We start from the raw sequence: 26491 nt of genomic DNA on the forward strand, positions 1-26491 counted from the left end.
ATTCATCGTCTGTGTTTCCTCACCACTATTTATTGAAACGGAATAAGTACAGTGGGAGTACGCGCACCGGTAAATCAGATGCATTTCATTTCTGTTAAATGTCTTAAATACTCTGTATTCCTGTATGTGTGTGTCCCTGCATCTCTAACGCCTCGTGAGTTTGAAGATGGAGAATCTTAGCATCGCTTTCACGAGCCACAGACCGCAACTGAAGCTGCTTTTGAGGCGTGTTGCTGCTGTTTGTATTAGCACCAGATGCTAACGGTACAAAGAGTTCTAGTCAGTGTGAGACGTCATATAGTTTTATGTTGCGTTCATTGACTGTTGTGTTATTAAACGACTTGTATTGTTAATTAAACGTTAGTTAACCCCTCAAGGAAACAGGTGTGTGCGCGCGCTTTCTATTCACATTTAACCTGGTTAACGTTAACTCTTCTTTTTATAGTGTAACGCTGCCCAACTAACCTGACGCCATTGTTGATGTGTTAACAAAAACCACGGAGACAACCATGACTTCACTGGTGAGTTTTCTCTCGTCGCTCTCAACTACAAAACCTCACATTTATACCTGCTAATAATGTTCTGTACACCGCTGTAATCTTACGACAAGTTCACTGTAAGGTAGACATAAGTGCATAGCCTTCACACATCATGTAGTCAGCCTTTTATTACTCTTTAATATCTCAGTTTAAAGGAGGATGGTGGTCGGTTGCACGAGACAAAAGTAGATAGAAATCCGTTTGTCTTTCAGGGGAGCAGCAGTTCCTCAGCCACAGAATACACAGTGCGAGTCCCCAAGTGAGTAACATGGCCGGGACATGCAAATATCCACAGGGGGGAAAAGTGTCCCGACAAGCCTGGTCACGTGTCTGTGGTTCTGGCAGTTATTGTGCATGGATGTTGTGTACCTTTTTTAAAACAAGGCGCACAGAGCTACTCGTTCATGTTTTACAGACATTTGTATTAAAAATGTAGTTTTGATCTGGCAACTATTCCTGCGACCCTCGATAGGAATAAGCAGCTGAAGTTAATGTTTTTGTTTTTGTTTGTATTTTGGTTTATCTGTCCCATAGAAACACCAGCAAGAAGTACAACATCATGGCTTTCAATTCAGGAGACAGAGTCAACTGTTCAGCCTGGACACAGGTGGGCTTCATGTCAGCGGTGTCGCACCGAGAGAAATGACGAGCAGCGTGATTACCCTAAAAAAGAAGACAGAAAATCTGAAGTCTTAAGACGAGTGTCTTAAAGAATCAGCAATAGCGACTTACATTTCTTAACTCCTCCCTCCCTCTCCTTTCCTTCCTTCCCAGGCTCGTATGGAAAGAGACATGAGTGCCCGGCGGATATATGGGGAGGAGGAGGCAGCGGACGGCGCGGCTGGCAGTGAGTTTGGCAAAAAGCAGCGCGAGGAAGCACGCCGGAAGAAGTATGGTATTGTGACCCGAGAGTTCAAAGTGGAGGATCAGCCCTGGGTTCTTAAGGTCAATGGCAAGGCCGGCAAGAGGTGGGGAGAAAGACGCTTCTTTACCGTCCGATTCACTCTCAGTTAACCAACATGTCTCTCTCTGACCCTGGTTAGCTTAGGAGGGAGCACACGTGTATTTATGTTTTGTTCTTTATACTTTTAAGAGAATTTCAAATGTTCTTCATGGGGATCTCTACTGTTTTTTTTTTGTTTTTTTTTATCTCTACTCGTTACAGGTTCAAAGGCGTAAAGAAGGGCGGTGTTACAGAAAATGCATCGTACTACATCTTTACTCAGTGTCCCGATGGAGCGTTTGAGGCCTTCCCGGTCCACGGCTGGTACAACTTTACACCGCAGGCCAAGCACCGAACTCTCACTGCTGAGGAGGCTGAGGAGGAGTGGGGCAGGTGCGAATGGGGGTTGAACAGGGAGGGATAGCAGTATTTAGCTTTAAAAAAAAAAAAAAAATATGTATAAGTACTTTGTTTACCCAACTGGTGCCGGTGTGTCAAACACTTAATATCAGACATTCTCCTCGCTTTACAGAAGAAACAAGGTGGTGAATCACTTCAGCATCATGCTTCAGAGACGTTTCCGGGAGCAGGAGCGCGGTGGCGGTGGTGGTGAGGACGATGACGATGAGAATGAGAAGTCCGGGAAGAAGAAAAAGAAGGCGGGTGGGAGAGGGGGCGACCTGCGCATTCACGACCTGGAGGACGACTTGGAGATGAGCAGCGATGACAGTGACAGCAGTATGGGGGACGGTAAGAAGGATGAGACAGGATGGGATTAAAGACTGTACTGTAACTGTACACGTTTTCATCCCCTCTGTCATCGTGTGATTTCCCCCTTTCCCACCCACCTCTTCCTCGGACAGATGGAGAGGGTAAGACGAAGGCGAAGAAAGACGCGGGGAAAGGAAAAGCAAAGAAGAAGAAGAGAAAGAGCAGCGACAAAGAGGCCTTGGAGGACAGCGATGACGGGGACCAAGAGGGTCTCGAGGTGGATTACATGTCGGATGAAAGCAGGTCAGATCCATCGTGTCCTCTCACAAGAAGACTCCCTCTCTGTGTGCACGATACGGAAGGTTGTCGTTGGCTGTGTTTCTTCTTTCACTAGCATGTAATTCTGTTTTCCCGGAGCAGTTCAGACGAAGAGCAGGAAAAGGGAAAGCTCAGCAAAGGAGAGGATCATCCCAAAGGTCAGGTCTTCTACTGATATAATCATCTAATGATGATTTTTATGCATGTTTTATGTACTCGTATCCATATTTGTGTAATGAAAGTCCTCACTCAATGCACACAAAGCGTTTATTTAAGTTGTTAGCCAAACATAGAATTTTCTGAATGACTGGTATTTAGATTGTTTTCCTTCCAAAATGTTTGTCCTTTATAGGGATCGATGAGGCGTCTGAAAGTGAGGAAGAGAGTGAGGAGGAGAAACCGACCGAAGAGGAAGCGAAAGAGGAGGAAGAAGAAGAGGAAGGAAAGAAGACGCCGGTCCAAACGGAAAAGAAGAAGAAAAAAGGTGCAGACCCCACGGAGACCGATGAGGGTTTGACAAAATACATACTTTAATGAGGTCTTAATAAACACAAGCAGTGTTACAGACGAGTGAATTTATGCTGAGTCGTGTGGTTTTGTGTGTCACAGACAGCAGCGGCGAGTCAGAAAGCTCAGACGACAGTGACATCGATGGAGAGACGGCCTCCGCTCTGTTCATGGTGATTAGTGTGTGTGTGTGTGTGCATAAGTGGATGTTTGTGCATTTTCTCTTTCACATTCAACTTGGTCGTAACAGAGCTCTTACTAACTCATTGTTTGGGGGTGACCTTGCGGATGGTTCTGTGTTTCCATGTTTGTAGTGTCTCATCAAGCGTCCCTCTTTCTTTCCCCGTGTCAGAAGAAGCGCACGCCTCCTAAACGTGGAGGGCGGGGCTCTGCAGGCAGCTCCAGGACTGGCAGTCGCCCCGGGACACCATCCATAGACTCTGCCTCCACCTCCAACACACTCCGCGCTGCTGCCAGCAAGCTAGAGCAAGGTGCTTCCTCATACCCCATTTCATTATAATCGAATAAGACACGTGACACGTCACTGGCTGTCAATTCTGAAATTGAAGTCGCCGAATCGTTGTTCTATTCCAACTATAATCTGTCTATCCTGCAGGTAAGAGACAGACTCCGGGTCCGAGCGCTGACTCACCAGCTGCCAAAAGGCTCAAAATGGAGCCCAGCAGTCAGAGCCCTGCTCCCTCTGGGAAGAGTACGCCTCAACCCCCATCAGGCAAATCCACTCCTAGCTCCAGGTATCTTCTTTTATGCCTTTCAGAAATATTAAGTTATTTAATGATTCTGAGATTTACTTTGTGAACAGGTTTAAAAACGGTGTTGTTTTCTGTCCGTCTACTCCGCAGTGATGTGCAGCTAACGGAGGAAGCAGTCCGGCGATACCTGATCCGTAAACCGATGACCACCAAAGACCTGCTGAAGAAGTTCCAGACCAAGCGCACAGGTTTGAGCAGTGAGCAGACCGTCAACGTTCTGGCTCAGATCCTGAAGCGCCTCAATCCGGAGCGCAAGAACGTCAACGACAAAATGCACTTCTACCTCACCGAATAAGCGACGGGACGGAGCAGCGGGGCGGAGAGGAAATGAACCTCTTCAGTCAGAAAACCACGGCCCCCTGAGGGCGTTGGTGTCCGTTTTTTTAAAAACACGCTGTGCTGTTACTGGTGGCATTTATCAAAAAGTATGTTGTTTTGTTAGTATTAAGAATTAAGCATCCTGAATTTGTTTTTCATTCCCTGAAATCTCATGTTAAATAATAGAAAAACAACTTGATTTTTCTCCATGTGTGAACAGATTAACTTGGAACTTAATGATTGAAAAAAAAGTCTTTAACTTGTTTTTTTTCTGTAGAATTTTTTTTCCAATAAAATGTAAAAACTGTGGCTGTGTAAGAGTTTGCTCCTTGTACCCCATCCCTGATTTACACTTAGTTTTTATGCTTTTAGTACACCCACTGTTATGCATGAGTACGGTTGGAGGAGTGGAGTTCAGAGATACAGAGATATTCCTTCCTTGCATATTGAGGCGTTCCTATGGGACCGTTTGGGATGATTATTATCAATCAATCAATCAAAATGTATTTGTATAGCACATTTTAACACACAACAAAGGTTGCCCAAAGTGCTGCACATAGATAAGCAGTCATACAGTCGAAAAAGACTGGATTACTAAAAGTAATGTTAAAATCAAGACGAACTGATCACAAATCACACAAAAGTGACAAGTTAAGATCAAAGCGGATAGGCCAGGGAAAATTAATTGTTTTTTAAACGGTGGATGACAACCTAATATGAAGGGGAAGGTTGTTCCAGAGAAGGACCTGTCAGCCTGGGTTGTCATTTTTGTTCTAGGAACAACTAAAAGCTGTTAGCATATGAATATTCTATTATGATCATGGACTCTTTCTTAATCATTCCAAAGGATGGAGTAGCTAAAGAACACCTCTAATGATACGTTAATGTGAAACTCCTTCGATTAAAAGATGAAGAGGCTCCAGTACGCTGGAGAATAAGTTCAGCAATGTTTATTGTGGCACTGAATGAACCAATATCGTACAGTGATAACAACTTGCTCGACACCAGAACCAGAGAGTGGTGTTAACGGCCGGTCGCTTCATATCCGGGCGTTGTCGTAGTTGATCTCGAACCAGCTGCAGGTCATCTTTATAGCTAGAAGGGGAGAAAACAACCGTCACTGTCACCGTCACCAGGCTGAGGGTCCATGCAAATATTTATTCAAAGCTCTCATTTGAATGTAGTCATCGGTGTTAACAGCAAAGCCTACATTTGTTCTGCTGCCTCCATGCATGTGATTATGTACGCAGTACTACTAAATTACACAAATTATTGCAGGGTTGATTTGTTCTTTGTGTACTTTTACGAAATATTTACAAGGTGAGATTTTTGATGAGTAATCATCAGTAATGTGGATATTGCGACGACCCTCCTGCTCCTCCCATACACTAGGTGTCCCTGTTGTTTTTGGTTATCTGTTGCAGGTGCTGATTGGAGCGTTATCAGCTGGATGAGCCTGCACAGGTGTGGCTCTGTCCTAAATACCTTATTTGTTTGGCAGCCTGGCTCTCTGGGAGAGGAGATCATTTCTGCCATCGACACTGCTCTTTTGGGTTTCTATTTCTGTATACACTGCCACACCCACACCCACACATGTGTTTCAGGACTGAGAACTGATAGCTACCCTTTGTATGTTCATGTTTGTGGATAATAAAATGCTTTTCTTTGCAGCCAGCTAGCTTGTCTCCCTGTTTTGTTGCAGTCAATGACTAAGTGGCTAAAGGCAAATAATAGAACAACTAGAACAGTCTGTTAAGTTCAGAAAAATACATTATGTTACCGTGATGCAGCCTTGAAAACCTGAGAAAGATATTACAATATCCAAAATCTGAGAGGATATTTAGTCTCATATTATGATGCCAATATAAAGATGATACATTCCCAGCCCTACAATTTGTCAAGTAGAAATGAAGTGCTACAACAACAGCAGCACTGCCCTTCTTTATCCTACCTTCTTTAAGGGGTGTAAAGGAGAAGTCGGGAAGGTAGCGTCTCAGCTTGGCGTTGCTGGCTGTCTTCTTCATCTGGCCGTCTGACAGGGTGGTGTCAAACTGGTGTGTGGGGTCAAGGAGAGACTGGATTTGATCTGTGTGGGTTTTTGCGCTTCAAGGAACAGTGTGTAGCATTTAGGGGGATCTATTGGTAGAAATATATTATAAATAAGTATGTTTTCTTTTGTGTATAATCACCTGAAAATAAGAATCGTGACGACAACCGTAGTTCTCTTACACACGTGGCACACGGGAGAAGCTTCAGTCGGTTGCAAGCACAAAGATTGTTTAAATTGCTGGATTTCGCATTCATTATTTTGGTAATGTCCAATTACATGTTTCGCTTTCAAGCCAGCGACTCCTTATGGAGCTTTTCTGCAGTTAAGAGGTTCTTTACTGTTGACCTACAGCATGTACTTCATATCCAAGGTTCACAAAAAGCATCTCGATGTGATAAACCGGTCTATGCATTCATGTTGAAAGGATACATGTACTTTGCCCTTGAAGTCCAGAGCCTCTGCAATCATGTCCACAGCGTCTTTGATTGAGATTTCATCCTCCTCACCCACTGATGTGAAAAGTGACTGATTAAACCGTACACATGGTGACTGTGTCTCACACCTCTGTGTTTTGAAGCTATAACTTACCCCCATTTTCTTTGGCATACCACACAATCAAAAAAGCGAACCAAAAGGGAATTATAATGCTCGCTAAGGGTGAGTACCGTCCTACTCACCAGAGAGGATAATGGGGTCAATTTCCTCATATTCTCTCAGGACCCAAACGATTAGACGACCCAAATCCTGACAGTAAACACAGACAATGAGACGATGCTTTCTTAGTCGACATGTGAGCATGTTATCATACTTATTCATCTTAATACAGACAGAGATAGATTTGGCCAATATAGATACAGGAAGAAATTAAATTGTCATCGAAGCACACACCTACAGTAAAATCTAAGAGCAATATATACTAATACTCGTACCAGAGAGTAGATGAACTGCCTTCGAGGAGCTCCAGAGCCACATACATTCAGTGGAGTTCCCTCCTCTGTGAGAGAGACATGAGAAAATACAACTTTTACCTCTTTTTGTCTGTGTTTGTATGTTTTGTTCACTATTCTCAGTCCGTATTTGTGTATAAAAAATGGATTAGTGTAATCACTTTTGGCCTTGTGTGTCTTGTTAATGAGCGCCGACAGCACGTGACCTTTTTCTATGCTGAAGTTGTCACAGGGACCGAAGACGTTGGTTGGGATGACCGCTGTGTAACAATGACCATACTGCTGAAAGTATGCCCTGTCAACACACAGGAAGAGAACACTTTTCTGCTGACACACGTGTTTGTATTGTTCCCTTTGGTACCTCAAATGAGTTGAGCGCTAACAACACATTTCCCTCTTTCAGCCGCCCACCACCAACAGTAAAAGGCGTGTCATGTGTCATGGTACCTTTAGTTAGAACCTTCATCTCTCCTAGAGAACATTGTGCTTTGTGACATTCCTCAATTTATCTTGTCTGACAGCACCTGGCTCAATGCCATACAAACAGCCCCAAGATAAATAAATGATAAACTAGAAACTACTTGCCTGATTGGCTGCTCCAGCCAAAGCCCTTTGTTGAGGAATAAAGCATGTCAGATCCAACCATGTGTCTACACTGCACCCTTGTTCACTCGAGACAGTTGTTTACCTGTTCTGAACATCAATCATTCTTTTGGCATGTGAGTATCCATAATTGGAGTCATGAGGTGGTCGGTTGTGTATCTGTGAGAGTGGGGCATTACAGAAAACATCAAGTTTTCAATGCATTTCGCCAAAGTCATAATAAGTGCACTTCTTTTAATGGCTCTGTAGTAACCTTAATTTCAATAGCTCTGTAGCATAGTCCACCTAATACACCCACAAATCCCCCTGTATTGAAGAAAGTAACAGGAAGTGTGTTGCTAAAAATGAGTAAACGAAAGAGAAAAGGAGCTCACCATGTTCTCGTCGATGGGGTACGTGGTTTTGTCAGGGAAGATGCAACTGGACAAGCAAGACACAACCTTGGTCACACCCATCTCATGAGCGGTTTGTAGTACGTTGTCATTCATTTTGATGTTGTCCCTCTGTGAAGGTGTCAAACTGTCACTGACATAACAATTTAAATTCAAAGCAGATATATTTTCAATAGACTCCATGTTTACATTAAAAATATCGATTCTTTCTTTTCCTACAACAGTTTACAATGTGTCCGCTATCGGCGAATCATTCATTATCTCTCACCCAGAATTGCAGGTTCTCCCTCATGTGTAGATAGAGTCCTCCGACTTTTGCGGCCAGATGGATGACATGAGTGGGTCGATACTTCTCGAACACAGCCCTGGTCTGCCCAACATCTCTGTTTTGTGTTGTAACACCACATTTATTCACAGTTGTATATAGACTGGACAAACATACAGGTTTGAAAAGGGACGTTGCAAACTATGGATGCTCATTTGACTTCATGTATTCTAGTGTAAGTGTCGTAACGCATCAATTATAGACAAATTAGTTCCAGGCAGAATTGGGTAGAAGAGTACAATTGAAGCAAAACTTACACAAGATCAGCATCCTTGGAAGAGAGGAAGATCCATTCTTCTCCGTCCACTTCCCCACCTTCCTGCTGCACCACATGCTCAATGGCTTTGCCCACCAACCCAGATCCACCAGTTACCAGGACACGCATTGGCCCCATCTTCTACAGTTGTGCTGGCTCTTCTGAGTGAAAATTAAAAAAGAAAATTCAAAGTAGGCCTCTCCGCAGAGGAAATACAGGTAACAGAAGTCCTTACCAACTTACTAGAGGGCTGGAGTAAGAGTGGACCTCAGTGGAGAGGAGTTGCCTACTTGTTGGCTGTCCTGTTGAACAACTTCATCATGACAGGCAACAAGTGGGCAACACCCTCTCTGCAGAGGTCCACACTTACTCCAGCCCTCTAACAAGTCGGTAAGGAGTTCTATGTTACCTGTTGAACAACTTCATCAATCCTGATGAACAGCAGCCAACAAATAGTTCATCAATCTTTAGTATGCTATTTGAGATAGTTGTATAATTTGAGACATGCAGGAGATGAGCTGCTGCCATCTGCTGGTTATAATGTATTTTTTTTACTTTAAGTTTAAGATTATATATATATATATATATATATATATATATATATATATATATATATATATATATATATATATATATACACACTGTATCTATGTGCACAAAGAAAAAGTGAAGATTTCAGTTGACTCATATTGATTAAGCTTAAGTACTTTAAGTAGGGATAAAATATGTTTAAATAGTTGCTTACAAAACTAAATGGAGCACGCCTCTAACCAGTAACCGATTAATAGCAGTGTCAGTTTGAGTTTTGAATGAATACCGCGTGAGCTGAACTTTGTCCAGCAGGTTGAGATGTGTATTTTTGGAGTGTGGAAGACAAAAGAAAAGAGCTTCCGTCTTTCTGTAAAGAATAGGATGAAGGAATCCAAGTTCACATTCATTTTATTTGGAAATCATTCACACGGTTTCTCTAAGTAGAGAATCAAACCAAAGCGATGGTAACACATTAAAAAAACAGTGAGTGGTTATTGAAATTATGTTCAAATTACAAGCCAAGATGGCGCAGTTGTTGTGTAGAAACCTGCTGTCGATTTAAATCAGCAAAACTTTAAAGATGCTCCAGTGAAAAAAAGACACTGTGTAACATACATTACTGTGAGTATGCTGGTTCATTTTAGCACAATATGGAGAGTGTCTCAACTGCAATACATGTCCTGGACACTATAAATATTAAATTAACAAAAAAATATTTGGGATATCTGCTTAATATCTTAATGGAGATCCGTGAGATAATCCTCCAAATCCAGGTGAGGTCGTGTTCATATCCAGGCTGTGTGGAAGTGGGTGTTAGCCCGGAAGGTTCCGACAGATGACGGAGATGCGACGCAGCCGAGGCACTTTCTGTCCATTGAACACAGACTCGTCGTCTTTCAGGATTTGGTGAGTGAAGTTATACCTGGCCTGGTCCCTGAACGGGTGTGAAGAGAACAGGGTTAAACGCATTACTGCACAGTTTAAAGATGGTGTGAATAATACAACTAGAGTACACGCCATCCATGTGCAGCATATTCACTGAACCTGAGAATGTAGAGGGAAAGCCGGGGCAGCAGCAGGTCCACCCATTCATCGGTGGCGTCCTCCTTCACCAAGCGCATGATGCTGTCCGACAGGAGACTTAACCCGGCGATGGTGCTACCACAGAACTTAAGCGAGTAACAGTAAAGCCCACACAGAAGGTTTTCCCACTGGTGGTAGTGCTCAGGATATTGTCCATGTTAGAAACTAACATTTTTGTTCTTTAAAAACCTACCTTGACACTGTCAATGTGAGGCTTGATGTAGCCGGTCTTGTCCAGATCGAGAACGTGCACCGGCCCAAGGAGTGGACCACCCTCAGGAAACGCTACGGATCGGACGCGATTCATCACCTCCTCGCACGCTGCGCCCCACCTCGCACGCTCAGTCTCTCGGTACCCGTGGATAGCCTAAAAAGGAGGGGAAGTGAACACAGCACCAATGAAGTCAGTGTCACTGGCATTTAGAAAACACTCGTGCTGTAAGTAAGTGAATTGCAAAAGGGTTTAAATTGGGGTTTTTTATCAACAGGTGTAGGATTTGGGCAGAAAATGGCTTCCTACAATATATACAGGTATAAGAGTAGGTCAAAGTGTGGATAGCGAGGAGACGAGGTCGTAACGTGGTGATGGCGTCCTTTAACTAGCCTACTCGTAGGAGTGGTAACGTTTTAGCCGGTACCGTAACTAATTGGGCCTAATTAATCCTAAAATCTGTAACAGGTGTGCGGTGCAACTCACTTTTGATATGGTAACGCGCGTGAAAGGTGTGCAGACCCCCACGGTTTCAAACTACAGACCGTGCGAACATAACTTACGTCGTCCCAGTGGTCGAATTCGTAGCGTTTCTTCTTCAGGCCCGGCTCCAGCTCTCGCAGAAGCGACCCTTCCTCCTCCTCGGTGATGAAGCCCGTCCTCACCTCCACCTGTGAGCCGAGTCTCCGCACGAGCTCCCGGCTCGAGCCGACGACGAGAGCGTCATCCCGGAGAGGTGACAGGCCGCTGCTGGAGGCACGGGAGCTCAGGCGGAGCCGCTGACTGGTGCAAACTGCTGGTTTGTGGATTCGTTTGAACGCCGTGAGCAGCAGCTTCATCCTACTGTCTTTACTGCTGTGAGTCAAACGCAATACACTATCCAATTCACCTCGAGCTGTGTGTTAGGTCTTGTTGACAGAAGTCAAGCGACTATGTGAGACGCCATGTTGAAAACGCAATGCATTATGGGGGGTGGAGTCTTCCAGCGGTAAAGCTTATCAATCATGAGATATTTGTCTACCCAAGGTGTGAGTAGGAAATAACTTTACAAAAGTGTTTCCCCAGAATAAATTGAGAATAGAAAATGTTTTTAATAAAAACCTAAAAATCTTTTCGCCTAATGTCCTGTGGCACCTTGGGAAGGCGACATACGGTCTTACGAATTTCTCTGATATAACCTTTTATATTGAAGATATATATTTTCCTCATATTGTTATTATCGAATACATTAATAATAATAATAATAATAATAATAATAATAATAATAATAATAATAGTCACATTTATTTTTTCATTGTCACATATTGGTAATATCATATGATAAAGAGCCAATAAGTGTTAAACATATTATTGACCAACTGCTTGCATCATAAGTGTTTTGTATATTATCTTTTAAAAAGCTTACTAAATGCAACCCTTTTTCTTGCTCTCTTGGTCTCGGACTGCAGATGATGCCGTTCTTTCCTGTGACCACTGGAGGGCAGTGAAGACTCATTATTGTAAACAGACTCAGGTCAGTTGTCTCCTCCACCCATGTGCCAACATCTGGAGAAACCCTTTAAAGTCAAACATGCAGAGAGGAAGTGGTCTTTCTAATTTGTCTTCTGCCGCGTGTGTAAATGCAGCTTGATAAAACCGTCACATGGGGGACATTTGATTACACCTTGATACTTGATTAAATGAATAGTAACTTAAATGCTCACTATGTAACATACTTTAGTGACAGAAGGTGAAAGTAATACACAAATGAATGATAGTGGAATTTAATAACACAATGACATGGAGAACTTATTAAAGAATAAAATAGGGGTGCAGCTCACCTGGTAGGGGGAAGGCGGAGCCAGGGTTTGAATCCAAACCCATGTCCATTTACTGCATGTTGTCCCCTCCCTCTTTCCTGTCTATCTGTAGTATCCAACAGCAAAAAGCCCACAAAAAATAAATCTTATAACAGCGGGAAACAGAAATAGAAACCATGAATTACTGAATGAAATAAAAACAATATCTTTAGTCCACAAACTCAAGGATGAGGAACCTATTTGAAATATTAGAATGGTTGAAAAAGAAATGGAGTATGAAAAGAAGAGAGCTCTGAGAGTAGATAAAGTGGTGACTTCATCCTCACAAGAGATTCCCCCAGAAAAAAAACAAAACACTGGCCTATTTACCACTAAGGACAGGTCTCTCTCTCTCTCTCTCTCTCTCTCTCTCTCTCTCTCTCTCTCTCTCTCTCTCTCTCTCTCTCTCTCTCTCTCTCTCTCTCTCTCTCTCTCTCTCTCTCTCTCTCCCAGACAAACACTTTGTTGGTGAAATATCAATATACAAGGGAAGTGGGACATCTCCTTTACCCTCACAGGAAATCTGTGGACATTAAAGCTGATGTATAAATCCTGTATCAGATCAGATCTGAGACAGGAGCCAGGAGGAGACGGAGAAACAGATGGAGGGAGAAGATGTTGGTTGTGCGGGACCAGCTGCGTTACCCTACTTATGAGTAGGTGAATCATTCTGGTTAAAAATGAATTATGCTCGTTTCAGCAGGCTGAACACTTCTTATTTAGGTATATTTAGATTTGTGGTCACCATATTCACTCACTCACTCACTCACTCACTCACTCACACATGGATAAATGTTGTTTTGATACATGTGAGCATGAGCCTACATGTCACATGTGCATCCACTCCATACACACAAGGATTATTAGTGCTCCTTCTGTGAGCCTGCTGTTGGTCTCGGTCAGTGAGCATCCACAATAAAACTACCCCCCCCTTCTCCTACACACACACACACACACACACACACACACACACACACACACACACACACACACACACACACACACACACACACACACACACACACAAATGATGTGATGCCCATTTCATTGTTGGATGCCATGTTGCTGCCCCCAGCATTACATTCATCCAGCCATGATGAGTGTTTTGGGTTCACATTCTCGTTCCCAGTTGGTGCACTCATTTAAAGCTCCTGCGACTCACTGCATTAGCGTCGGTCAGCTTGCCCCCGGAGGCATCATTATGTACATTCTGTTGACTCGCACAATTAAACTGAAAATCATACATATAAATACATTGCAATGGTCAGTGCGGAAGGTGCGTGTGCACGTGGAAGCCGTCTGCAGTTACTGCGCAACGATGAGCGCCCAAGAGGTCAGAATGTCACCGGATAATCTAAAGATCTGCATGCGTCATAAAATCATGAAAAGTGAATGAAGCAAGGCAGAGTGGTTGTTAGTGCAGCACTTTGATAGGAAGGCACAGATACCGCAACACTGTTGTAGACAATATTCAACATAAAGAATGACAATTTATTAGTTAAGGAAACGGTGTGAGATGAAAGCAACGTAAAGGGGAACCTCCTACATTTGACACATCAAAGTCTGTTGATAGGTTTTGGGGGAGTACTACTGCATATGTGAAAAAAGAAGTTGCCTTTCGTGGCTCCAGAGGGGACTGCATGTAATCTGGTAAATTGCCTCAACTTCTTTTAACTGTCCAACAGTCCAACAATGTTGTGAGTGAAATGCTAAGTCAGGAGAATACTGTTTTAGGTTGAGTGAGGTGGACCTTTTAGGAAAGCAGTGAGAGAGGGAGGGAAGAGGAATCCTCCCCCATGTTGTCTAGTTGTGAGTCTGACCAGTGTCTACATACTCTGCGTCCTCCTTGTCTGTCTCCAGCCATGGTCATGAACTTGTATAATTTTTTTTTCTGGTGTCGTGCCAGAAACCATCTGTTACACGGCCTCTTTACCAGTTAGATTAAGCTTCAGTTAAGTGAAACTAAATACAGCATGTGACCCAATTTTGGTTGAACACTTGAATCTTCACCCATATCTTACTTTTCCCCTCTGGTTATGTAAAGATGTGTCATGGCAAAATAGCATTTTTTGACACACTGTAATGTATTGACCGATGTTAACCTCAATATGTTGTGTATGATGAAGACGAGTCTTGCAGAGGTTTTCGTGTAAGTCGGCATCGGGTCTGCGGAGGACCAGGTTCAGCAGGGGCGGAGTGCTCTACATGCATCCAACCATTGAATTATTCAGCCTTATGAATCATTGAGTCACGACACTCCTTTTTAGGCCCTCGCCTCAGAGCTCCAGCTACTCAACATCTGACAGAGAACGAAACGCAACGGAGAACATTCATCCGAAAAGTTTAATGACTTTCATCGTTACCTTTTTTTTATTTTAGAAGATGCCATTGTTACCGCAATTCCTCACAGATTTTAGCATTCAAACAGAATGTAAAACAATACCTGAAGTTAATCACATGCATGATAAATGTGATAACCGTCTACATACTGTAAACTCTATTGCACTGTCATATTTTCTTTCATTTACTTGTATTACAAAGATAATTTGTATACCTCTTTCTTAAAGAAAGTGTGTGGCTTCAGTGCCTTTTTTTTAAAAAAAGCAGGCTCCAATTTGCACTCACTCACAAAGGCCCCGCTGTAGAACAAAGACGGTCATGTTGCATTAGTTTTCTCAGCCAAATATGCTATAAATACACAGAGATTATCACGTATCTCTGTCTTTCCTATAGAGACGGTGTATGTGCTCTTGTGAGGTAACGATGTTTTATGCATGGGTGGCCTGGGAGCTGTTGCTCTTCAGTGCTTCTCTCGCTGGCTGTGTGGAATAACAGGGTTGGACAGAAGGCTGCTGCTCCTCAAAGGCTCCGGCTCTGAAGGGCAATAGATAATTTCACAGATCATCACACCCAAGTGTAAACACACACACACATTTGGGAACACACACATACACAAGATATAGCAGACAGTAAAATTGGAGGACATTTGATTTTTTTTCTCACTGTATTGTGAATTGTTTGTGTTTTTTTTAGACAGCTGATAGAAGACGGTGTGTAACAAACTGCAGAGTCTTAGCATTTTGATACACCCATTGTAACGTGTGCAACACCATTGCAATGGGAAGCAGTCATAAACTAGCAAAAGATGAAAATATAAGACATCCTATTACATACACAGACAACTTCTTTGCAAACATCTCTTAATAATGTTCTAGGTGTGTTAATGGTTTTGGGGGGTTTGTTGAACTTTCATGGTGACGCAATAAAGGGCTTTAGGATCTCACATTTGTCGTGTGTGTGTGTGTGTGTGTGTGTGTGTGTGTGTGTGTGTGTGTGTGTGTGTGTGTGTGTGTGTGTGTGTGTGTGTGTGTGTGTGTGTGTGTGTGTGTGTGTGGACGGTAGGGCCGTCACTGCAATAACTGACGACAAGCATGTGCCAGACGCTTTCAAGAGGCAAAGAGACCACGAGAGTCCAGGTTGGGCATCTCTAAAACAGCAACTGTGCACAAGTGACAAGTCGCCGCATGACAGTCCCCCCCCCCCCCCCCCCTCACACACCCTTCATCAACCCACAATCCTTTACACTGAGCTGTGGTCATTATTCTGTTAATGTTAATGGTGTTACGCAATATCCACGATTTGACTTCTTGTATGTTAAAGATGCTGATGCTGATATGGCTTGTGGAGGTGCTCTCTCCGTGGTCCTGACACGTCCACCACATGACAGCAGAAGTGCTGATTTTGTGACGCTGTCCATGGTAGCACTTCTCCATGCTGTCAGAAGCAAGTTTCTCTCTCTCTCTCTCTCTCTCTCTCTCTCTCTCTCTCCCCCCCTTGGTTGTGATGAGGTCATAAGATGTGTGTTCTTGCGTGCCCCTGTGGTGGGGTCAGTCTGGCTCTCACGGCTGGAAGCCTTGCTTAAGTGGACACAAAGCAAAACGATCCCTTTCTGACAAATCGGATAGAAGTTTAAGGTCGCGCTGTTATCGATTGGCGCACGCACTTGCAATGTTTCTCTCCTGGTTCAACATCTTGGGGGGAGGAGTCTTAATTCTCCCGGTCACCCTTAAATCTGTATATGATCATTTGTCATTCGCAGAGGCGGCTATTTCTGGAGTCAATCAATTAGGTCACACAATAGATTAAAAGCGTGTTGTCCTGCGATGTTGTGGGCTACAGCCTTTCTTTCTGCTCTTCTCTCGGGCTTAACGTAATGTGGCGCCAGTAGCTCACAGTCTATTTATGAGTGATTCGTGACATTCATTGAATAGCCACTATGCCATTACTCTCCATGACCAGAAAATCCAATAAAAAAAAAAAATCATCCTTTAGATGGAAATACAATCAGTATTCAGGCTGAAACGGCATCCTTGGAGATTTTAATTTGAAACTGAAGATGTTCAGAATGACAGATTTGAGCACACATTGTATCGAAATGTTATCACAAGAAGAAAAACATACTGCGGTTCTTATTATCTCTCGGCATTCCATTCACGTTGACTTTGTTTTTTATTGTGTTGTCATTGAACATCTTTGACGGCTTTAGTGCAAAGCATATGGTCGCACCTTGAACGGGTACCAGTGTTTTGGTGGAGCTTGTGGAAAAGCCTCGAGGAGAGGAGAGGAGAGGTAGCCAGGGAAGAAGATCCTCGACTCTGTTTCGGGAAGGGAGGGAGGAAAGAGCTCTCTTCGTCCATTAATTTCCAAATGTGTGTTGCTAAGAATAGCCTCCCCCCCCTCCACCTTCCCTAACAAACACAGGCAGACTCGCGCGCGCACTTTGACGCGCATGTACTCTACTTACTCACGCGCCCGTGTGCGCGCAGTCATTGTCAGTTTGGGTTGCAGCTGTATATTTGCTCAAGCTGCATAATGCCGACACCCCGCCTCTCCGCCAAACACACGCGCACATCTGGCTATAATAAGCATAGTTATTAGGTCTTTATGAAACATAGAAAGGTCGAAGGAAATGAGAAACACAGTCACACAGTTGCCGATGCCACTTCTTTCTCTACGCCAATAGGCTCTTTTACGCATTATTTGAAATTGATTTGGAGTTGGGCGGCTTGAGAGGTCCAGTCCAACTGGGCAGGGCTATAGCCCGAAGCACCTTCAAATAAACAGGCTATGTCGATGCCTCCGTCCGTGCCACACGCCTGGAAGTTGGACGAGCTGCGTGCGTCATGTGCTGCGGCTGCAGAACCGATCAGGCGCTCATGATGGTTCACACAAACTGAAAGACAGCGATTTTTTTTTGCGCGCGGCGCGAGTTATTTAATTTGTAGGCAGACTCCGGCCTGAATTCCAAAGAAACAGCCGGTCCCCTCCCTTTCGGTTGTGTCTCCATCCATTCACGGATCTATCCATCCGTCCGTCCGTCCGTCCGTCCCGCTCCTCCTCCCCTTGGGGCCGCTGGACGAAGAGAGAGGAGGCCGTGAGGAGCGCTCTACCCTTCTCCAATGAGAGAGAGAGAAAGGACGCTCTGCCAGGACATTTGGGCTTAGCAGTGCGGACGGAGGTAGACTTTTCGGGGCGGGGATGGTGAGGGGCTTTCTCGGCACTGCTGCATCTCGAACAGCTAAACCAAGAACATGAGAGGGTGTAAGACGGCGGAGAAGCGGCCGTCCTACCCTTGTCTTTGACGACGCCGTCCGTGTGTCCCTTTCTCAGCTTCTGGATGGCCGCGCAGGTGACGGAGAGAAGATGATGGTTGCAACGAAGGAGGATGTTATTGAATTCGTTTGAGAACATTATTTAATCACCGGCGCTCGACAACAATGACAACGACATTTCAAAAGAAAACGGTATTTCTCCTTCTCTTTCCTACTCGAGGTTGTGCACTCTGAAAAAAAAAAAAAAAAGACGCATTAATAACAAATGTCACAATTTTCCTGGTCTCAAGGCTTGTCGGAGCGCACTGGTAAATCAGATGTAAGGTGGCGGGAGCCACATTATTGCCACACATTGTGCCAAACATTGCGGATGTTTAAAAAATAAATAAATGATAGTAGCTTTTCCCTTTTCAATGCCTTTTAAGTCACGTTGAACGTCACTGACGGGCATTGCTAAAGGCTGATAATTGTCAGATTTATTTCCGACAGTCTGATTTATTGAGGCCCGTGTGATTACTAGAGGCGTTTAGATATAGTCAATATATGCTGTCATAAGAGTAAAGGAATAAATGGTCCTGAGAGGTGCAGGAGGCTGCGGTGCGCTCTGATACAGGCATGAACCATGGAGAATATGAAACATTCATGTTAACGCGCTGCAGTCTCCCCATGATTCCATGTTGGGGGCGAATTCTGCTTTATGCTGACATAAGAACCGACTAAGACGGAGACACCCCACAGTACTACCCTACAGTGCAACCAGCCAGCCAGCCGACCACACATTTTATTTCCTCACACCCACAGTTGGCTGTTGGCAGAGACGTACAGAGAAGGAGACAGTACATGGGCGTCCTCGTCTGCTAAAACCAGCATATAACTGCTCGCCGGGTGCAGGTGTTCAGCTTAAGCTCACAAGACAACCCGTTTGGCATATGAGACGTTCTGATCCAGATGGGATGTAATGTTGTGTGGCTGCACAGCTGAGCATTGGTCTCCTTCTCCGCTGCTTCGTGAAGATTGGCTTTCGGTGTCCAGAGAATGGCGCGGTTCGGAGATGAGGTACCGGCCAGGTATGGCGGTGGGCCCGGCGGAGGGGGCCCGGGCGGCCGAGGTGGGAGCAGACAAGGAGGACCCCACGGACACGGTCACGGACACGGGCATGGCCACGGCCATGGACACGGTCCACCCGGAGGGCCCGGTACCCAGAGAATGTACAAGCAGTCTATGGCGCAGAGAGCCCGGACCATGGCCCTCTATAACCCCATTCCCGTGCGCCAGAACTGTTTCACTGTCAACCGCTCGCTGTTCATTTTCAGTGAGGATAACTTCGTCAGAAAATACGCCAAAAAGATCACCGAATGGCCATATCCTTTACCTGCCGTTGTGCAGTGAGTATAAGCTGCTACTGTAGGCCTTGTCCGAGGATCAGGTAAGGCCTATGTGCAGATATGTGTGGTTGAATGGTTCAACATGTTTTATCAGGCTTTAAGTTAAAATAACAAAGGTGTAACAAGCAGATGCATCTGTGTAAGTCCACGTGAGTATCTGCTTCTGGAGGTGACGGAAGAAATGCCGGACATGTAATTTATAGTTAATTAAGAGGAGGAGGAATAGACCAGCGACCCCTTTTATGAGGCTGTTCATCACCATCAATCACATTTGTTAGTAATTCCATGTCACTGTCGCGAGGGACCTGCTTGATATACGTCTCCTGTGTGTGTGTGTGTGTGTGTGTGTGTGTGTGTGTGTGTGTGTGTGTGTGTGTGTGTGTGTGTGTGATGTGTGTGATGTGTGTTTGAGTGTGTGTTGGTAGTGGTTTGGGGGGAGAAGGGGGGTAGCATGTGCAGTATAGGCCCAGCGCCTCGCGCGGCTATAGAGAAACAGGAGAGAGTAGGGGGAGGGGAGGAAAGGTGGGAGAGACCTAGAGCGAGGGAGAGATGAAAATAAGCTATAATTTGTGTGTGAGTATCCTTGCAGTGATGCACACACAAGCTCCCATATCAGCATGATGCAGGTGTCTTTTAGAGAGAGAGAGAGAGAGAGAGAGAGAGAGAGAGAGAGAGAGAGAGAGAGAGAGAGAGAGAGAGAGAGAGAGAGAGAGAGAGAGAGAGAGAGAGAATAGTAGGCTTTTAACTTGTGCATTGACACAGTATATAATTTTTTTTCCCCCATGTTAAGCATCCTCTTAATCACACAAGCTGCAGGTGTCACTGAATGAATGTGCCACCACCAAAAACTGTGTGTGTGTGTGTGTGTGTGTGTGTGTGTGTGTGTGTGTGTGTGTGTGTGTGTGTGTGTGTGTGTGTGTGTGTGTTTGTGTGCATGTAAAACAACCACTAAGTCTGGGAGGGTTAAATTTCCAGCAATTCCCTGCATTTTCATCTTTCATGAAACCAGCACATATTGCACCATTCAGGGGAGAAATAGCAAGTGATTTGAGCATTTTCATTTGCAGGGTGTGTGTGTGTGTGTGTGTGTGTGTGTGTGTGTGTGTGTGTGTGTGTGTGTGTGTGTGTGTGTGTGTGTGTGTGTGTGTGTGTGTGTGTGAACGCATGCACATGTGGAAGTAAGTTTCTGCGGGAGTGTTAATGACAAGAGGGGAAATTGGAGTAATGATTGTATTGATCCATGCTGATGCTTGAGCCGTGACATAACTACACACACTAATTGGGCTGCTCTAGTGAAATGCAGGAGCTACTTATAGTGCCTCTGAATCACATCTATTCACCATCTAAATGACAGACGTGTGTGTGTGTGTGTGTGTGTGTGTGTGTGTGTGTGTGTGTGTGTGTTAGTGAGAGAAAGAGCGTGCGCGAGTGTGTGCAGGAAATGTGATGTATGTTCATAGATTTCCTTTCCAAAACACCTTACAGCGATTCAATGACTCTAGAGCTCTTAAGATTGCCATGCAGGGATCCAACATGTAAGGCAGTTGGAAACACACCGGAGTCTGTAGTTTTAAAGTTCAAACAACTTTCCTGTTAGTGGTAAGTTGCGATAGATCTTTTTTTTCTAAAGAGGACATTTTGACATGTCACTGTAGGAATAGCAAATGTGTAAATAATCAGATTAAAGATGGCTGAATTCCATTCTGCTGCTTCAGTTTCAGGGCCTTGTTAATGTGCAGGCTGACTCACCGTCACATTGTCGTGGCTTACCGTGACACACGAATAAAACGGAGCTGTTGTTAATGTTATTAGTAACACCTGTGGTTTTCCCACAAGTACTCTGTGCAGTGGGACGTAAGCTTTTTTTGTTCACAGCAAACTGTCATACAGCTGATCCCAGATGGCTTTAAGAACACAATCTTTTTTTTTTTTCTCATTACATTTTTCCTTCTCTTCCTAACAGTAGGTTTGGCAGCATTTACTGGAAATGTAGTATCTTCTTTGTGTGAAGAATAATTGTCAACATTAACAGAAGTAGCACAATGTGTGTTGTATTGTGCAAAGCTGTGATATGAATGGGTTAAGAGGCGTTGTTCTGGATCAAACTCTCAGGTTAATGTAATCTTGGATTAGCTTTAGTAGAACCTCATGACTGGTCTCTGATGGCCTAGAAAGCAGCTGTTGAGGAGGGTTTTAATATCATCTCTATGTATCTATTTGGGATATTTCAGGTCTTTCAGGCACACAGTCCCGACCCCATTTGAGCGGTGTTTGATACAATAACACAAACACTAGTACGATCTAATGTAATCCAGCGCAACAGCTCTGCAATAACTCTTTGTGAAATGTTCAATATTTGCTGAGACGATCTCAGGGTATTGATTCAATTTATCAGTAATTTCTGAAGTTGTGCTTCGTGGTGTTGTTGTTGTTTTATTGAATTGTAATATATGCGAGGTGTGGCTAGTACAGCGTTTCATCCACTTTCACGTTATACTGTGCAATCTTGAGTAAGTTGGAGATACAGATGATGTCATTGTGCGACTCAATGTGGGAGAACTAACCAAGCTGAGGCTTGATGGAACAAAATGGGTTTCATAATGAAATGCTGTTTTCAGGTTTTTCTAACCTCCTTCAGTCGATATTTCTAAAATGCACAGACTCTTTTGAAAGCCTTTCCAGTAAAGGTCTCATTCATAAGGTACGATCTCACCCGTCTTTTTTTTAGTTTTCTTTGTTTTTGTCAATTGTCCTTTTGAATGGATTCGGTCCTGCTGAATGACTGAATGTGCTAAAGCTTGAGACAGCTGAGGTAGTCCTCACTCTGCAGGAAGTGGCGGTGACAATGCCCATATCAGTCATAAGGTCATCTCGGGTAACTCCAGACCCCACTGAGGAAACGGTGGTGTCAAAGTGTTCAGTGACTCATCGGTTTATGTGCTCTCACGCAACTGGTTCTAATGGCATTTCTGGAACTTTGAGATCCAAATAATTGACAGAAAAATTGATATTTGATCCGGTGAAGGTCGACTTCGATTGATTATCATTGGCAATGATAATTTCAAACATAATCTAAATATTGTGTCTATTTTAACACAATTGTGCTCTAAATATATCATGTGTGATGTAGCTGTGTACCTGTACAATAATAATAATAATAATAATAATGCTCAGAGTAGCACACGATTTCAGTTAGGATATCCTTACTGACAGACAGAAAACTGCATTTGGACCTCCATCCTTTTTTTCATGCTTTCTCTCCGAATATCAACCCCCCGACCACAGATACTGCATCACCACAAATATAAGATGTGTACTTTATATGCTGTCGTATTGGAATTAATAATATTTGGCTCATACCGGCAAACGCTGAACATTAATGGACTCGAAACAAGATTAGAGGCAAAATAATACTTATTTAAATCATCTTCAAATTTGAAGAGCTTTTCGTCTTAGTGGTAGTCCAGTGTCTGCCATTCGTCATTCATACCCGTTTGATGGTTAACGTTAAATAAGTAAATCTTATTGCATGACACAAGGAGAAATATTGTAGGTATAGCTCATTAAAATATAGAGGGCTGTGGTTCATTCATTTAGAACCTGCAGCCACCAGAAGTGTTACCAGATGCATGTTGAGTCAACCTGACTGATGTTTCACTAAACGGCTTTTTGATTCACCAGATGTATGCGTCTCGGTGGATTCACACACTATTCAGCAGAATTATGACCTGCAGCTTTATTTAGTTGTGAACTGACTGGACCCATGGGAGCACCATATAAATAACTGCTCTCTCACATCCACATTTAGATACAGTAGACTGATATTTGGTTGTTTAATTAGAATTAGCATTACAGAGTTCAGGGTGTTACTGTGCCATTCTCTTATTTGAAACAAGTGGTAGGCAAACAGTGCCTTGTTAAATACAATATATCTACCAGCATTCATCTTTCACACTGAGTTTGATTAACATACTGAACCTTAGACACACAGAGCATAGTGTTCAGGCCTAGCTCGGAATTCATTTTTGTGAAATCAGTGCAGGTAGGACTACTTCAACATAACTGAATTACATAAATAATACCACGCAATTAACCTCATTACATCTTGAAACATTCTTTCTTTCCATATCTTTGTTGTGAAATCTCTTTCAGAGGCGGAAAAATGTATTTTGTGGAAACATAAAGATTCAATATTCAGGGTTATTTTCATATTGACTATAATTTTAGCCAACGGAATACACAATATGAACTATATGATAGGGCTCCAGGTTATTCCACCACCCTTAATGTTATTATTTGATACTCATTGTTTGAATGCTACATTGTATTGTATTTGGTCCTTTACGGTAACTCTCTCTGTGTGCCTCCTGCGCGAGTGACCCGACCCTCACCTGCTACCCGTTACGTAGACCGCCCCAAGAAATACCTGCCTTGGCTCGAACCGTCTTCTTTCCAAAAATCTTAACGTTAGCATCCAGAGCTATCATTACCCCCAACGTACACTAGAGTCTAACGTCTCCCTGTGAGAGGGCAGTAACTGGGGCCGTGTGGTTTTATTTTGCTACAAGGCCCACTGTCAAAAGAAGGCAAACTTCAGAAAGACGACACTGACCCTGGAACCGAGGTCCTGTTAAATCAGCAACACTTGACAAATACAATCCAGCTAAAATGTTATCCAGAGTATTACTGTCTCCGTTTACTGCTCTGGTGAGACAGCAGAGCTCATTTTTTGGGGTATTTCTGTCTCAGAAATAACACCCGCAAGCATGAACACACAAGCAACCACACACATATTCCCCCCCCCCCCCCCCCCCCCCCCCCCCCATACACACACACTACACACACTGTATGGTGTTCATCAGCATACACGTTAAGTGTGTATTTCTGTACTGTAAATGGAGAGGAAGTCAATATATGTTCTGGCTATCTATAGTGACCAGCTCAATAGGAAATATAATACAAGTAATGTGTTTTGTAAATTAAGCTCGCTTTCATAATCACAATATTGTTTTTAGACAATTCTTTAGAGTCGTTTTGTGGACTAAAGAAACGTTAGTTCAACAAAATATAAAGCTGTCAGTCTGTGCTTAACTGTAGATGCCATGCGTTTTGTGTTGTGTGTGTGTGTGTGTGTGTGTGTGTGTGTGTGTGTGCTTGTGAGTGAGTAGTAGTCCTGAATCTCCTGGTTCCATATCTGATCCTATAAGACGTAGAATCCATGACCGATCAAATGACCATTGGAGACTAGGTTTAATCTCTTGACTCAGCTGTTTCACCGAGGAGTCTACCTCCATCTTCTGTTTCCAATGTACTGGAAAAGCAGATGTGTCACTCATGAAGGATTCTTAGTGTTTGACTTTGACTAAGTTGTGATTGACTGAGCTTTCCTACATTTTCTTTCTAAAAAATGCAGGTTGATGGAAAGCGTGTTGAATGTGTTACTTCCTGATTGTGTCAGCAAATTGCAGAGGGAAGCACTCTAATATTTCCTGCTCTGTGAGTGTGTCTGAGTCTGTAGCACTTTTTTTCTTCTTTCTTTTCCCCCCCAATGGTGTAGCTGATCAGGCCACCACCAAGAAAAGTCTCTCACTTCCTTTGCAATAATGTGAGTCGAGTCCAGAGACACGCATAGTGAAGGTACATATAAGTGATTAAGAGAGACAAAGTGAGACGTAACCATGAACAGAGAGAGAGGGAGAGCGAGGGACCTGGGTGGTTTTTGGGTGGATGTGGAGAGTCAGTGATCTACGTTCACTGCAGAATCTAAATTATTTATTGGCCTTTCTCCAGCTTGCAACTGTCAGCTGATAACTACACAGACTTAACATCAGCTTAGTTTTTATTGTTTGTGTGTGTACAGATTCTTTTGAACGCATATGTTCTTACGGATTTGTTTACAAGTCAATGAAAGTCTGTGGTCCAGTCATTGTTATGCTACCCCCCCCCCCCCCCTTTTCATTAAAAACATACACAAACACACACACACATGCACTCTTACAGTACACGCTGCTGATCTCCTCAATCTGGTCACATCCATGAGTTTCTATCTTTCACCCCAGGCCAGCCTAAAAATAACAGGAGCTGCTTGAAAAGAGCAGTTTTCAGCAGCATTATGCCCCCACCCACCCCCTCCACCCTCTTTCCTCTTACGTTCTCCAGTTGACGTAAAGACCTGATTGTCAGGGAAGAAAAGTTTACAACATTATCATGGTGCAGTAAAGGTAGTTCTCTGTGGGATAAAATGAGCTTTTCTAAAGCAGAGGAGGGAAGGAAAGAGTGGAGGAGATGAGGTACAAAGCTGTTCCGGCTCTGCTTCTAATATGCAGCTGGAGTAGAGAGACAGAACAGTGAGATGGACTGTGGAGTGACGAAGTCAGGAAGACAGAGACATTATAGAGAGGGGTAGACTAATGCGAAACAATGGAGAGAGAGAGAATCAAACTGCCTGTCTGCATATAAATCATTTAACACAAAGCGGTGAAGAGTCAAACACTCAGCTACACTGCAGCCAGAACACACACACACACACACACACACACACACACACAACCTTGTTTTTGTCACTGAGACAGACATTGCTTTTATTTACATACCTTTGGTAGAGACTCCCCTCACCATAACAGCTACATGCCTATAGCCTCGATCATAACCCAAAACTTAAGCAAAAAAAACACGAAATTTCATGGTTTTACCAGATTGGAGGTGAGTCCCATAATGTGACTGAACAGATTTCTCTCTCTCTCTCTCTCTCTTTGACTGATAGGAAGTGAAGATTTGGCATCTCCTCTCACGTTTCACTACCTGTACTTTTTGTCTTTCACTCAAAGCCAATACATCATCTCTCCTCCCCTCCACTGCAGCTTGTCCTCGCTCTAATTGGCCGCTTCCGCCTTTTTTGCGGTGCTAATTTAAAGCATTTGTTTGAAGTTTTGGGGATTCTTCGCAGAACATCCTGACACCTGCAAGCCTTTTCTAGTTTAGTTTGCTCATAATTGTTGGCAATACGAAGTGTGTGTGTGTGTGTGTGTGTGTGTGTGTGTGTGTGTGTGTGTGTGTGTGTGTGTGTGTGTGTGTGTGTGTGTGTGTGTGTGTGTGTGTGTGTGTGCCCTCTGGGCTCAATCTGCCTACCTCATACCTTTTGACTGTCTG

General features: G+C 43.6%; 3 protein-coding genes across 6 annotated transcripts; 1 reads left to right on the top strand and 2 right to left on the bottom strand.

Moving 5' to 3' along the window:
• Positions 1-27: 27 nt before the first annotated feature.
• On the top strand, positions 28-4416 carry gtf2f1 (general transcription factor IIF, polypeptide 1). 3 transcript variants are annotated; one of them, XM_068718954.1, is made up of 14 exons: positions 28-69; positions 446-521; positions 752-798; positions 1074-1146; positions 1314-1507; positions 1705-1875; positions 2015-2232; positions 2346-2496; positions 2614-2669; positions 2864-3022; positions 3121-3191; positions 3371-3509; positions 3635-3773; positions 3882-4416. In XM_068718954.1, the coding sequence occupies exons 2-14, from the start codon at positions 510-512 to the stop codon at positions 4084-4086; spliced, it is 1635 nt and encodes a 544-aa protein (XP_068575055.1). In that variant the 5' UTR covers positions 28-69; positions 446-509; the 3' UTR covers positions 4087-4416. The 3 variants fall into 3 exon arrangements, with proteins under 3 accessions (XP_068575055.1, XP_068575057.1, XP_068575056.1); XM_068718956.1 differs by having other exon boundaries at positions 2864-2995; XM_068718955.1 differs by lacking the exon at positions 28-69 and adding an exon at positions 98-264.
• A 628-nt stretch (positions 4417-5044) lies between these two features.
• On the bottom strand, positions 5045-10580 carry LOC137878591 (GDP-L-fucose synthase-like). 2 transcript variants are annotated; one of them, XM_068718945.1, is made up of 11 exons: positions 10490-10580; positions 8684-8843; positions 8370-8484; positions 8084-8212; positions 7795-7868; positions 7268-7401; positions 7089-7153; positions 6837-6903; positions 6589-6668; positions 6061-6160; positions 5045-5204 (listed from the first exon to the last, which is right to left on the bottom strand). In XM_068718945.1, exons 2-11 carry the CDS (start codon positions 8818-8820, stop codon positions 5149-5151), a joined length of 957 nt encoding a protein of 318 aa, XP_068575046.1. In that variant the 5' UTR covers positions 8821-8843; positions 10490-10580; the 3' UTR covers positions 5045-5148. The 2 variants fall into 2 exon arrangements, with proteins under 2 accessions (XP_068575046.1, XP_068575047.1); XM_068718946.1 differs by lacking the exon at positions 10490-10580 and adding an exon at positions 8918-8978.
• alkbh7 (alkB homolog 7) lies at positions 9604-11454 on the bottom strand. The gene is made up of 4 exons (XM_068718947.1): positions 11071-11454; positions 10490-10663; positions 10258-10382; positions 9604-10147 (listed from the first exon to the last, which is right to left on the bottom strand). The coding sequence occupies exons 1-4, from the start codon at positions 11344-11346 to the stop codon at positions 10027-10029; spliced, it is 696 nt and encodes a 231-aa protein (XP_068575048.1). The 5' UTR covers positions 11347-11454; the 3' UTR covers positions 9604-10026.
• Positions 11455-26491: the final 15037 nt, after the last annotated feature.

Source organism: Cebidichthys violaceus, unplaced genomic scaffold (assembly GCF_023349555.1).
Source record: "Cebidichthys violaceus isolate CVI_PGR_0920_01 unplaced genomic scaffold, fCebVio1.0.p SCAF_23, whole genome shotgun sequence".
Taxonomy (NCBI): Eukaryota; Metazoa; Chordata; class Actinopteri; order Perciformes; family Stichaeidae; genus Cebidichthys; species Cebidichthys violaceus.

What these genes read in the sequence shown, in the direction of transcription:
- gtf2f1 (XM_068718954.1), top strand. An exon ending in AATGGCAAGGCCGGCAAGAG is followed by an intron (nt 1,508 to 1,704) that starts GTGGGGAGAAAG and finishes TACTCGTTACAG; the next exon opens with GTTCAAAGGCGTAAAGAAGG. An exon ending in TACATGTCGGATGAAAGCAG is followed by an intron (nt 2,497 to 2,613) that starts GTCAGATCCATC and finishes TTCCCGGAGCAG; the next exon opens with TTCAGACGAAGAGCAGGAAA.
- LOC137878591 (XM_068718945.1), bottom strand. Translation starts at nt 8,820, where the DNA reads ATGGGGCCAATGCGTGTCCTGGTAACTGGTGGATCTGGGTTGGTGGGC. An exon ending in TCCAAGGATGCTGATCTTGT is followed by an intron (nt 8,485 to 8,683) that starts GTAAGTTTTGCT and finishes AACACAAAACAG; the next exon opens with AGATGTTGGGCAGACCAGGG. An exon ending in GGCAGTTCATCTACTCTCTG is followed by an intron (nt 6,904 to 7,088) that starts GTACGAGTATTA and finishes GTTTACTGTCAG; the next exon opens with GATTTGGGTCGTCTAATCGT.
- alkbh7 (XM_068718947.1), bottom strand. Translation starts at nt 11,346, where the DNA reads ATGAAGCTGCTGCTCACGGCGTTCAAACGAATCCACAAACCAGCAGTT. An exon ending in CTCACATTGACAGTGTCAAG is followed by an intron (nt 10,383 to 10,489) that starts GTAGGTTTTTAA and finishes TACTCGCTTAAG; the next exon opens with TTCTGTGGTAGCACCATCGC. An exon ending in CTTTCCCTCTACATTCTCAG is followed by an intron (nt 10,148 to 10,257) that starts GTTCAGTGAATA and finishes ACACCCGTTCAG; the next exon opens with GGACCAGGCCAGGTATAACT.